Source organism: Diplotaxodon limnothrissa, linkage group LG2 (assembly GCF_057381915.1).
Source record: "Diplotaxodon limnothrissa isolate DT_005_m linkage group LG2, D_limnothrissa_male_GT1.1, whole genome shotgun sequence".
Taxonomy (NCBI): Eukaryota; Metazoa; Chordata; class Actinopteri; order Cichliformes; family Cichlidae; genus Diplotaxodon; species Diplotaxodon limnothrissa.
In genome coordinates this window covers 33046305-33059986 of record NC_140597.1, presented here as the reverse complement: position 1 = coordinate 33059986, position 13682 = coordinate 33046305, and the positions used below count along the sequence as shown (strand labels likewise).

Sequence of the window (13682 nt, the reverse complement as noted above, 5' to 3'; positions counted from 1 at the left end):
AGAAGAGCCACAGCCTCAGCTGAAGGAATGCCAAGCAGGACAATGGAAGGGGACAAATGGAGAGAGGAGAAGAAGAATGAAAGCACAAGGCTGACTGACAGGGTGAACAAGCTGAGCGCCAACTGGATATGGAGGATTTTGGCAAAGTCCAACGTCTGTGCCGTTTCTAAGGAAACAGCAGTGCGTCTAAGTTCGCTGAGCAGGAGCTGAACTATTTGGAGGTTTCTTGACGCACTGAAAAGGAACGAACGGTGAAAACGCAAAAACAGGTTTGTTGTTTCACTTCACCTTTCATAAATACTCCTTTGCAAATTTGTCACCAAGGATGGCTTCGATTAAGGTTTTGTGACTTTGTCTATTTTTAGATTACAAGAAATCTGTAAATGATTGAATTTCTAATAACACTACCACTGATTTATGTAATTGCACTGTTACACATTTGCCACACTTGATTGCCAGAAATCTCAAAAACCTTTTCGTGAATAGTTTCAAGTAGGAACTCTTTTTTCAGCTAAACTAATACACTGCCAGGTGGAAGTGGCATGCAAATAGCTACCATAACGGTTCAGCTGAGTGGGACACCGTTAATGCTTACATCCTGTCACGGTGCTATAAGCAGACACCTCGTGTCACTGGTAGTTGCATGCATCTTTCTGCACCTCCTTTTTGGTATTAAGGAAACAGTCTTTCAATATGAATCTGGTTTGTGGATGTCTTTTTAGCATTGCAATCATGATTTCTGCAAAAGAGATATTTAGCAAATGTACTTTTTTACCACAAAACCTCTGTTTCCATCATATTTAAGAGGTGCCACGAATCTCCATAGCTGATACTTCCAAGCCAGGATAACTCAGAGCAAAACAATAGGTAAATAAAAAACACTACAAACAAAAGAGAAAAATTGGTGCTTGTTTAATTTTTGGAGTGGACCGTCCCTCGAAATGTTTAGGTTCACGTTTTTTTTGTATATATCTTCAAACAATATTCAATCAACGATATTACTCAACGCACACTATGTCCAGGAGCAATCATCAGTGCAGACACAAACTGTTGAACTGAAGTGATTGTATGACATAAAACTTTTGTATGTTTGTCCAGTGTGGTACAGTAGGAGGTGCAGGATGGGAGTGGATGATTAGAAGGAGGCGTAACCTGATAGATTATTGTGTGTCCAACAACTTGCTTCCAGGCTGTTGACAGTGTGAATAATACATGACTGTATTTTAAGTGCATGTATCTTTATTGTGTGTGTCTGTGTTTGTCTTAGTTATAGTCTGTACAAATGTGACAGAGTTGTTAACTGGAAACATACAAGCTGCCAAAATGAATGTATGAAAACGTGTATGAGTTTTAGTTTTTTTAAGAATTGAGTTTGACACCGGCAGTTCTTGTACTGCAGGTGAAATTAACTTAGTGGGAATAAGCTGACCCAATGGAGGATCACATGACCTCGTCAGACTCAGCAGGTACCGGATGCACTTCAGTTGCCATGGTAAAGGACTCTGTAGGAGCTGATGTGGACCTGCGTGTGCTGTGTGATCGAGTGGAGGACTTGGAGCAGAGAGCGGTTTCAGCCATCCAGCCTGAGAGCTACCTGAGGAACAGGTGAGAGACTGGGTGAGAGGGGATCCAGTGACACACACATCTGCTACTGTACGCTCACTTTTGGCCAACATAATATCACGTATCACACACACCTGACTGCACTGCATGCAAGCTTGAGAGTGCACCTCTGAAAACTACTCACTGCATCTACTGCCATGTTAGGAGATAAAACTGAATCAATTTTTTTTTAATCAGAGACAGTTTAACGTTTAAAAGCTCATTTATATGATATTATACGGTGTTAAGATGATGTAATGCGATCTTGTTTTGCTATTTGATAAGGATCAGAGAGTTGGAGACGTCAGAGAGGAGCCTCCTGCTGGAGCTATATCAGCTAGCGTCTGCCTCTCAGTTCCCCAACATGCATCACTCCCAGAGGCTGGACCAGAGACTCCACATGCTCAGGGAGGAGGTCAGGACCATGGTGAGTGCTGTCTGAGAGATTCAGTGGGTCACTGATGTAGAAAATATAAAATACATTTACAGCTTTGAATATGCAAGTTTTAGAAGATGGGAGTAATATGTACTTCAGATATGAATGAGAGGCTTGTGCAGTTTACTGGGATGGACAAAATAATATCAGATTTTACCTATAAAAATAATGAATTCCCATTAAATGCAAAGTTTTAAAGGCTGGATTGTTAATAGTTTAACACTTTTACTGTTATAATATATTTTGCAAGTAGCACACTTTATATACTTTATACATACCTTGAGTAGTCACATAAATTCACTTACAGGCCATTTTTATGCATTTATTTGGCCAAAACAGATACATACTACATGACTCAGCCACTGTTATATACTGGGTTTTTTTTTACCTACACATTCAAAAGAGTCAAAAAAGTGTAGAGGTTATTGTCTTAGGTCCCAAGATTCATTCATTTTGTCTATACCAAACATTTGCACTGAATTTGGAAAAAGAGCATTCAAATTTGCAGCTCCTATTAGACGGTTACTATCACTAAGGTATTCATTTTTATTGACACTGAAGTTTATCATTTTTGGTTGCGTCTGTGTTTTATTTCTATTGCCTGTCTGGTGTATGAAGTGTATGATTGTACTGCTCTCTTTTGTGGCCAGGACATTCTTGTAAACGAGATTTCTATTCTTTTCCTGGTCAAATAAAGGTTAAATTAAAAAAGCAACAACAACAACATGCTAGTGTGATAGTGAGCATAGAGTTTTTTTATCATCTTTGTTGAGATTACATATCTTTTAGGTATCTTTAAGAAGTTTGAATGATGGAAACTTATTTAAAGTAGTTAGTTTGCCACTGTACAGTAAAACAAATACAGCTGATGATATATGTCTTATAGATATCATATACAGCTAAGACTGTTACTACTACAAATACTAGCACACAAACTAGGCTTGTAGAACATGTTATCAAGCAAGATTCTGTTCTCTGTCTCTCTCAGACTCAGGAGAAGGAGCGAGAGGAGCGAGTGTGGAGGGAGCGACTGCAGCGTTGTCAGAGGCAACTGAAGGCCAAAGAGGGAGAGATGAGTCGACAGGCCCAGTATTTTGAAAACTTTAAAACCCAACTCCAACACAAGCTCAGCCTGGCCTGGGAGAGAGAGCAGAGCCTGCAGAATCGCATCTACACTTTAGAAAAGCAGCTACTTGACATGACTGTGAGTGCCGCCACTGGTATGACAACTATCAGAGCAGTCCGAATCACTGGTGGTACTGTGCAGTGCTTGGAAGAACAAGACAGACTATCTTCCATGAGGGGAGAGGGCGAAGGAGAAGAGGAGACCAAGGAAGAGAGGCGAAAGAAATGGCAGCCAAGTGTTGGAACTGAGAGAGAAGAAAGGCGAAAGGGCGATGAGGGAAAAGCAGAGAACAGCATAGGAGGAGGAAGAAACAGTGACACAAAACAGTCCTCAAATGAGGCAAGGTTACAAGGATTCATTGTCAGCCTGCAGGAGGATCTCAGAGTACTGCTGGAGAGAGAGGAGGAGAGGATGACTGAGAGGAAGAGACTAATGGAGCAGCTCCAGGAGGCCCAGGAGAGCAACCACTTCCTCAGCTGCAGCGTGGATGAGATGAAGTCAGAGATCCATCAGCTGAAACTATCTGAGAACTCGCTATTGGAGGAGCTTGAACACCTGAGAGAGGAGAACCTAAGACTGCAGCAGGTCCTCAGGGATTCGGCTAACCACATACCAAGCCAATCATCCGCATGCCTGGGTCCTGAGACCAGCACACCCAACTCCAGTCTGGCTGTTAATTCTGGGACTGCCAACATTTTCTCATATTCCACTGCCACGGGACAGCCATCAGTGGCTTGCTCAGGAGAGGTTTGTAGGATCCAATTAATATTCCATCCATCCATCCATTTGCTTCCGCTTCTCCTTTTCAGGGTCGCGGGGGACGCTGGAGCCTATCCCAGCTGTCATAGGGCGGGAGGCGGGGTACTATTAATATTAATATTTAATATTATTAATATTATATGAATGTTTTATCTATGTATGTATCTATGTATGTATCTATGTATGTATCTATCTATGTATCTATCTATGTATCTATCTATGTATCTATCTATGTATCTATCTATCTATCTATCTATCTATCTATCTATCTATCTATCTATCTATCTATCTATAATATACTACTATAATAATAACTTAATTAGGTAGTCTGACTGTGCTCTCTGAAAATAAAGCTTGATTACAGCAGGAGAAGTTCCATATTTCAAGTTCCTTTAAAGTTTTAAGTACAAAGTACAATAAGAGAGTCCTCCCGAGTATTTACTTCTGGGACATCAGGAGTTCAGGACACTACTGATATCTAAATATCAGAACATATACGACTTACTGATGCCGGTTTGGAGACAAACAGCTGTTTTTAATGTATTCACTTATTATCACCTATTTGTGAACTTAGGCTACCAGTGTTAATTGTTAATTAATTAAAATGTTTTGCAGTGTGAAAATTATCAGTATTTCCCATAGTTGAAGGAAGCATAGGAACTTTACAATTCTTTGTTATAAGAATTGTTGTTATTCTATCGACTTTGTCAAATATTTTAAAATTGTGATTTTTGTGCAGGTGCAGCCTTATTCATCAGAGGTTCCACTTGTTCACCACCAGGCGACAGCAGAGAGCACACAGAGCAGCACAGAGCATTATTCCTCAGCAGTTAAATCAAAAATGCCAACTAAAAGTCATCCTGTAAACCTGTTTCACTACGGGTCTGAATCCAGTGCCAACTTCAAGTCACTTTCCTTGACTACAGAATCAATAGATGAGTTTAAACTTGGAAGCTGGTGCTCTGAAGGGAACTTAAACGTAGAAGAGAGCCCCAGTGAGGAATCTGATGCCCTGAGGGAAGCTTACAGGAGCTTGGGGCTAGATAGAGATCTTAAAGCTCTTCAGGAGCAACGTGACAACCTGAAGGTTGCTCTGCAGCACACACAGAGTCAGCTAAAGGAGATAGCTGAGGAAAATGCTCAGCTGAAGTTACAACTCAGGAAGCAAGCAGAGGAACTAGAGGCAGAGACTGAGCAGAGGTCTTCAGCAGAAAAGGTATTTTACACGTGGTTTAGTAGTCTTATCATTTTTATTTTCCACCAAAGACATCCAGTATATCACTGATCAAACTCTGTATCTCTGTACAGATTAACACACCCTCTACTTATGGTGGGAATGATCAACCCAGGTCATCTCCTACCCAAGATGGCAACATTCTTGCTCTTGCCCAGGATGATCTTATCCAAAGCCTGAATCAGGAAAACGGGGCATTGGCAGAGAGGATCCAGGAGCTTTTGGCTCACATTGAGCGCAAAGAGGATGACATCACAAAGCAGCAAACCCAACTGATGGAGCGTATCTCCCAGCTAGAAGAGGATCAGGTCAGGCTGGAGCAGGAGAACCGGGAACAGGGGTGTTTGATCTCAGAACTCACCAAGAAGACTGAGGATGATCTGAACACCATCATGGATCTGCAGCAGAAGTTAGTCCAAGGAGAAGAAGCTTCACATTTGATGTTCAATCAAGAAACTGACTCTACGAAAACAGGATCAGTATCTGGTAGTCAGCATAATAATCTCTGTGATTTACTAAAAAGCAGCTCACAAAAAAATCATCTTCATCTTGATTCACAAAAAGATGAAGCAGCCCAGCTGACCAATTCAGTCCAGAACCTCAAAACAGACCAAGAAGAATTGACTAAATCCATAAATTCACTCAGAGAGCAGCAAAGAGAAGTAGCTCTGTCAGTCCAAGTACAGACAGAAGAGAAACAGCAATTAACTCGGACAGTATGGGGACTGAAGGAGGAAAAAGACCACATCTCTAAAGCTCTGGCTGACCTTAAACAAGAGAAAGAGCAGCTGAGCAGGGCAGTCTGTGGGCTGAGAGATGAAAGAGAACACTTTAAAAGGTCCATAAACGGCCAAAAAGAGGAGAAAGAGCAGCTAACCAAGTCTTTATCTGCACTTGAAAGAGATAAAGGGGCAATATTAGAATTTCTCTCAAGTGGAAAAGAAGAGCGAGAGGAAATAATGAAGTCACTGCAGAGTTTACAGACAGAAAGAGACCAGTTAAGCCAGACAGTGCTGTATCTGAAACAAGAGAGAGACAAACTAACCGATTCTCTTAAGTGTCTGAAGGAAAAGAGAGACCAGGAGCAAATATCTCACAGTTTAAAGGAAGAACACGACAGGTTGATGAAGTCAGTAAGCAGCTTGGAGGAAGAAAAAAGAAGAACTGAATATTCAGTCCGTTGTTTGAAACAAGCAGAAGAGCAGATAATGCAGGTAATTCAAGACCTTAGGGAGGAAAGAGACAGCCTACAAGGTCTCAGCATCCAAAAACAAACAGAGGAGAGGAATCAAAAGCAGCAGATGTTGAACTCAAGCAGCGCTGGTTTGACGAAGAAGAGTGAGATTCCTGCTGAGACTGCAGATTATGCTACACAAAGATGCCAGACTAATAACCATGGTGGAAACTTAATACAGGTATTGAGAATGGAGTGCATTTGTGCATGATGTCAGGGCCTGTTGTGTCAGTTTACAGAATATCCTTTCAGTATCATGGCATGATTTTTGAGGCATCAAATTTTTTGATTTATAGCAGGAAGAAAATGATCTGATGAGAGAGATTGAAACTTTGGGAGCAGAGCTAAAGAAGTCACAGGAGGAAATGGACAAGAGCCGTGCAGAGGTGGGTTTAAGCGAGTTTGTTATTAGTTTAGAAAAATTGTATTATGCAGATTTTTTCATCCTTCTTGTCATCATATTATTTTCTTAGAGAGCCATAATATATGTTTCAAAACCACACTTTCCTCATTTTGTATATATCTTCAGATCAAGAGGCTTCAGGGTGAACTGCGTCATTCAGAAACGAGGAGGGAGGAGGTGGAGAGAAAGGCGAGCCAAGCAGCTGAAAACGCGATGAAGCTCACAGATGTTGAAAATCAGATGGAAGAAATCAAGAAGGAAAATTACAACCTCACAACCCAGGTATTCAACTAGATTTACAGATACAGTCAAAATGATACCAGCCCCTAAATCTGCAACATGTTCTACATGTTAAAAAAGTGCAAAACTTATATAATTAGTGTAAGAAGATTTGATTTTCGAACATAACTGGTTGAGTCTCCAAGGACATTTCAAGATTGGTTGACTGGATTGTTGGAAAACGTATTGATCACAGGGCTTTAATTTTACGCGCTTCAATAGAAAAACAAAATACCAGTAACAGTGAAGTTTACCAGTTCCTGCAGCCACGAAGCATCTCCACAACAGGAGCGGCTTACTTTATACTTCTTAAAACAGGCACACTGGACTTAATTTTTAAGAAATAGAGTTTAATCACACCATAAAGAAAACCCCCCAGAGCTTTAAAGTCCTATTTACATTTTGTCTTGCACATTCGAGTCGACTTTTATGTTCTTTTTGGTTTAGATTGGAGTGTGCTGAAGTTTCCAAAGTTTACACCTTTGCCTTTCAAGTCTACTCATTTATAGTCTTTGATGATACTTTTATTCTCGCCTCCTTCTAGCCCTTCTTCTAAGTCCTTCACAGAAATAGTCGTTTTTCTCACCTGCTGTTTTCAAACATCCCTTCAAAGAAAAGCTGTTCTTTCTTTTGCACCTTTTTCCAAGTGTGTGTCTTTGCCTCGAACTCTGTCCCTCCTCTTTGTTACTCATCTTAAACCCACACATGCAACAATTATATTTGCTTCACAGTTGAATCAAATATAGTTGTATTAGAGTTCCCAGAAGCTTAATTGGGTTTCACCACCAATTGGTGAAATGATTAAAAAGCAGAGTTCAGGTACTGCAGGTGTTGAATAATTTAGACGTGGCTGTACTACATGAAAATCCATCAAGAATTTTAATCATTCAGTGTGTTTTTTGTCTCTGAGGCCTTTCAGCTAATTTTGTACACAAAGTTTAAGCGTTAGACCTAAAGAGCAGCTGTCTCTGCAGGTGAAGGAGCTGCAGAACAAACTGACAGGCCTGCTCCGGGAGAAGACTGACATGCTGTCACTCAAGGCTCAAACAGAGGAGCGATATAACATCCTCACAGCTCAGCTCAAAGCCAAGGTAAGAATGCCAAAATGCCTTTGTTATTTGGATTCTTATACATCATAAAATACTTCTAAGTGGCCGTATGTGTTGAACAAATTAGCGTTAAACTTAAATCATTATCATGATGCTGATATGTTGTACTAGACTGTAATACACTGACACATTCTAATTCTTGGCTGGAGACAGTTTTACTCATAAGTCGTCTGTGTGTGTGTTGATGTGATGTGTGTGTGTGTGTAAAACCCCACAGACTGTTGCTCTAGAGGAGCTGAACTCGGAGTATATAGCTCTGAAAAGAGGACAAGGCAGCAGGGATGACGTTAATACTGTTCTTGTCTCACTCAGGGCACGTTACAATGACATCAGAGCTAAGGTGGGTCAGCTGTAGTTTTGCATCTAAGTTTAAGTAATAAACTGTTCTCTCTTTATACTTAATGAACAATTGTCATGTTTAAAATTTTACTTATTTGTAGTATGATGCGCTGCTGAAAAGGAAAAGCCAGACAGACTTGGATATACCACCTTTAAAGGTGAGGAAATAAAGACTAGATTTATGTTCAGGTTCTGCTCAACAGATTTTAGTGGTTCGTTCTGACTGTCAGGTATTTTGTCCAATAACAGGCCAAGCTGTCTTGCCTAGTGGTGAAGTGTCAGGAGAGGAACAGCTTATTAGATCAGATGATGAAGATCTTGCAGAGACAAGGCTGTATGAACCCCTACCTCACACAGCAGGTCGAGCATCTGCTCAGCGATGCCGCTCTGCAGGAGTACACTGCAGCATTCACATTGGAAAATAACACAAAGACCTGGGATTACGCTAGTGGGTTTACTCCTGAATTTAGTTCAAAATATAAAAGCTGCACCAGTAAATTCATAACTGATCGGACCTGCCCGGTTGTATCCACCTCTGTAAAAAAGCATCAACAAACTGGAGTCACACCTGAAGCTGGAGTAGAGGGCAGAGGGAAAGAAATTTCCATAGTTTCCACCGAATCTTCAGGAAATCATCAAGACTGCGGTAGTGAATTCACACCTGTACTCACAGGATCGCTAAAGAAAGACGCCAACTCATCTGTGCCATCCTCACCAGTGCAAGAGCAAGCCACCGTCCAGGCGTCAGCGTCACCTGCTCTTCCACCAAATGAGCGAGAAATCACTGATACAGTGCCGGTGAGGCAATGCAAATAAATATAATTAATAAAAGCTTATTTTAAAACCTTAATTTGTAATATTTTTTATAAAAAAATAACATAGCCTCAGTTCCAGATTTCTGTGTTATGTTATTTATTGTATGTTTTCTGCCAGGCCTGCATTTATTCTCACTTCACTGCTTTACAGAAAAGTGTGTCTGTCTTATGTTTTTACAGTGAAAGATAATTTTTATAGAGCAAAAACTCTCTGAAATATTCTTTGTTAGGGAACGCTAACATGACCTCAGTGTGCCAGTGCTTAAATTATCAAACAAAGACTGTACTTTACATTAGAAATTGTAGACTCAGTGAAAGTCTAAGACAGTCTATTCTCGATCCAGGCACAGCTGTCTCCTTCTGCCGGTGGACCGCCCCAAGCAGCCAGTCAACCAGAGAAATTAGTGTTTCATCATCCGGAGATAAAGAAAGAGAAGTCCTCCCTCTGTGCCACCAGTGTGACTGGATACTTGTTGAGTCCTACCATTCCCTCCTCTGTCTCCTTTGCCAGTCCAAAGAGGAGGTTGAGTAGTCCTGAGAAGATCCTTAACCTCCACGAACAGCTACAGAAGACCCTGAGGAGCAGCTTTGAGGTACACTTAGGCGTTTTCTAACATAGAGTAACAAAAATATAGGTTAGTGCTGAATTATACGGAAAGGTTGATATAGATTTTTGCTTTTTTCTGATATGAAATAAAAGCCACTCTAATCTACAATTTGTCCTTTGAAGTTTCACTGACTTAGAAGTTATTTCCACGTAAAGTAAGGTAGGTCAAATCCAATCAGATCTTATATATCTAATGAATTCTAATATCTGTCTCCATCCCAAGGCTCCAAAGAGCAGAGGAAGGGGACAGGACCCCAGGAGGAGTCCATCACTGTCAGCTCCTGCAGACCTGAACAAAGCCTCTCAGACTAAGACGCTGAGCTTGAGTTTCAATAACGCGCAGATCAACTCTCTCACAGTCACCACAGCTATGAGCCAAGCTCCACACACTCCAGTAGTAACAACTAAACCAGTTGCCCCTAACAAGTCACCAACACTTTTTGAAGCAGTTGCATCTAGATCAGTTAATGCAACCTTCAGTCCCAGCATCTTTACTAACCATCACCTTAAAGGGGACACATCTGCTCTTTCTAGCTCTTCTAACTTTACTCTTTTCACCCCGGCTGCAAATAATGTCAAATCCATTTTAAGTAATGGCACTAATGAAACATTATCCTCAAAAATTACAAAGAAAATCACTGCAATCCCTGATGTATCCTATGCCGCGCATAAAGCTTCTCTACAGAGGGTTGCTACTTTTGACTCTGCTGTTACTAATCCAAAAGCCACTTCCTCAGATCCAACTGCCTCTCAAATATCAACTGCCCCTGAAGTTACAACTTTCAACATGACTTCTAAAATGGATGGTGCTATCCCTGAAGTTTCTCAGTCCAGTCAGCTGTCTCACTGCTCTCCTGAGAGATCGAACAAGTTTGCCACAACATTCACCGCTCGTTTAGGAAAAAGACCAAAGCCAGGTACTGTTCATACCACTTGGTTTAGTAAACTAATAGTAAATTCTGGATATATTAAGTCCTGCTATCTGTGTTTGTTTTGGTGTGGTTTAGTAATAACTAGGGAATAATAAAAGCAGCAGAGAGCATAACTGTACTTGACTTTTCTGTGTCCAATCCCCTCCAGAAGCTCCAGCCGAGGTTCGTTCCATTGAAGTCATCAAAACAGTGGGTCAGAGCAACCTTATGATTGGCTGGGAGAGACCACCACTCGATGAGCTGGGAAGCAGTAATGGCACGTTTGTGTATGGCTACAGGGTAGGTAAACAATACATAGGATTATCTTCGTTTGTATGTGTTTTTCTTGTACTCATTATGTCTTGTTATCTCTCAGGTGTATGTTGATGGGGACTTTCACAAATCTGTCATGAGCTCAGCATGCACCAAGGTATCCACAGCTGTACAAAATCCATCCTGTCATGATAAATAAGTAAATCAAAGTATGAATGAAAGCAGGGCACACAAAGTAAGTCTTGTTTCTGTCTGTGCAGTGTATTCTTGAAAATATCGACCTGAGTGTCCCTGTCCACATCAGTGTGCAGACACTGGGATCTAATGGACTTAGTTCAGATAGTGTACACACCGTGTTTCGGACCTCAGTTAGAACTGAGCCACAGTGAAGCCACAGTGAAGCCACAGAGATGCTCAGATCAGCAGGTTGGTCCAAAGATTATTATACCAGTTTTCACCAGGTTTGAATATTAATATGTATATTATTATATTTTTTTGAATCTCTGTAGAAATACTGCAGATTCCCAGTGAGTTTGTGCCATTAGTGATTGTTTTATGCACTATAGCTGCATTTGTAACATAATTATGTACACTGCTAAAAAAAAAATGAAAGCAAATCACTTTGAAAACACACTAGATCCTAATGATCTGGACCACGTCTGGTGTTCTACTGGATGCTGGTCAGGTGAGCATGGGAAAGTCAGTGGTATCAGTTCCTTCATCCTCTAGGAGCTGCTCATATACTTCCACCACATGAGACATGATTGTGCACCAGGGGAACCCAGGACTGACTGCACAAGCGTAGGATATGACAATAGGTCCAAAGATTTCATCCTGATATGGAATCGCAGTCAGGATGCTGTTGCTTAGCCTTTAGATGTGTGTGCGTCCCTCCCCAGATATGGCTCCCCAGACCATCACTGACCACAGCTTAATGCAATACTCAAAAACAGTCAGAAAAGATGAGGGAAAAACGTCAGTGACCTCAACCTATAAAACCATTCCTGTTTTGGATGCTGCCTCATTGTTGTGCCTCTAGTGCACCAGCTGAAACTGATTAACAGCCCCACTGCTACTTAACTGACTAGAAGTTTAATTTGACTTGATGATACACTCTAATAAAAAAGTGTTCCTTTAATTTTTTTTGAGCAGTATATACATATTTTCATTTTATCGTGTTACAGCGTTCACATTTGAAGAACAACAAAATTCAATTAAAAGTATTTTCTCCTGTGTCCTGCGTGTTGCCGCAATATACCACTAAAAAGACTGTACTGTGATAATCTAATTTCTTTCTGTCCTGCGTGTCCTGTGTGTGTGTGTGTGTCTGTCCTTCAGCACAGAAACATCTATATCTGCAGGCCTCTGAGGGAGCGCCCTCACCTCCGCCTCGACTGAGACACAGTCACACTGCTGGATAACCGCTCCACGTCAGGCTCAGGTCAACCAATCAGAAAAAACTCCTCTCACACGGTTATTGCCAGCCTATGATCATGCGGTGACCTGTGGTCGGCCACTAAACCTCGAAATGATGAACTAAAGATGTCATACAAAATACTGTGTAAGATCCTTGCCTCGGCTCTCAGAGTTAATGTGCATGTAAAAGCAGGTCGATCCTCATTGGAGGACCTTTCTGTTTTACAGTCTCATCTGCTGGACTTCTTAAACGAGCGAGACGTTGTGCTTGCCGGTCCACACGATTGCCAGTTTTCTCATGAAAAACTGCTAAGTGCAAATGTTTATGAAGCCAAGCTGAATCATACTGTAAAACGCTGCCTGTGACACCAACATGTACTAACACTGGTCAAACAAGACATAAAAATGACAAAGGGATGTCTGCTTCTGCTGCACTTTTACACTGTGTTAAACACAGGGAGATAATGTGTCACACTGCTTGTCATATTACTGTCTCTGTGGACTGTGGACCTGAGCAGCTGCCTAAAGGGACGTGAAGTATTTGAAAAGCCTTTTTGACAGCAACACACACTGTAAAATGTGCTGACACAACCTTGTACACAAAGTTCACAGTACTTGATTTTTACACACGAAGCCAAATATTTGAAAAGATGTTTCACTCCAAAGACTTCTCTGTTTCCTTCTCCTCATAGGTCTACAGGACTTCTTTAATCACAGACGGCAGATGTTGTTTAAGTTTGAAAAATTTGCACACAATCAGTATTGAAATCTAGAAGAAGAAATTTTAAAGAAGAGATTATCACTGATATTTTTTTGTAGAGATTATAAAAAAATATGCCAATATACCACACACTGTATGTCTTTTTGTATGAGTGACACTTTCATACCTAATAGATGTCATGTTTGCACGCTTGCATTATTTTATTTTTTTTAAATTATAACACGCTATGTTCTTTTTACTATTAACTGTATGTACGGGTGCAGAGTGATCATGGTGCAGCAAAGGTATTTTTCTATCAGTAATTGATAATATTGTTTTCCCATTGATTCCTTACAGCTGTGCAGAGAATAAATGTTTATATGCAGTCTATCTTTACTCTCTGTCTGTCTGTGCATGTGCAGTTTTGGTTTTAGAATTC

The 13682-nt window shown here is 40.8% G+C and overlaps 1 protein-coding gene across 2 annotated transcripts; it reads left to right on the top strand.

Annotated features, from left to right (window-relative positions):
• Nucleotides 1-1432: 1432 nt before the first annotated feature.
• Nucleotides 1433-11516, top strand: LOC146638888 (uncharacterized). Of its 2 annotated transcripts, XM_085371395.1 has the most exons (16): nucleotides 1433-1605; nucleotides 1888-2029; nucleotides 3027-3911; nucleotides 4663-5139; nucleotides 5232-6572; nucleotides 6688-6777; nucleotides 6921-7076; nucleotides 8048-8164; nucleotides 8400-8522; nucleotides 8623-8679; nucleotides 8771-9319; nucleotides 9681-9929; nucleotides 10167-10860; nucleotides 11024-11154; nucleotides 11231-11284; nucleotides 11388-11516. In XM_085371395.1, the coding sequence occupies exons 1-16, from the start codon at nucleotides 1433-1435 to the stop codon at nucleotides 11514-11516; spliced, it is 5367 nt and encodes a 1788-aa protein (XP_085227521.1). The 2 variants fall into 2 exon arrangements, with proteins under 2 accessions (XP_085227521.1, XP_085227526.1); XM_085371400.1 differs by lacking the exon at nucleotides 1433-1605 and having other exon boundaries at nucleotides 1967-2029; nucleotides 4669-5139; nucleotides 9687-9929.
• The last annotated feature ends 2166 nt before the right edge of the window (nucleotides 11517-13682 follow it).

Bases quoted from the DNA above. Each gene is read 5' to 3' on its own strand.
- LOC146638888 (XM_085371395.1), top strand. From the start codon at position 1,433: ATGGAGGATCACATGACCTCGTCAGACTCAGCAGGTACCGGATGCACT. The intron at 3,912-4,662 runs GTTTGTAGGATC...ATTTTTGTGCAG, and splicing joins CAGTGGCTTGCTCAGGAGAG to GTGCAGCCTTATTCATCAGA. The intron at 6,573-6,687 runs GTATTGAGAATG...TTTGATTTATAG, and splicing joins ATGGTGGAAACTTAATACAG to CAGGAAGAAAATGATCTGAT.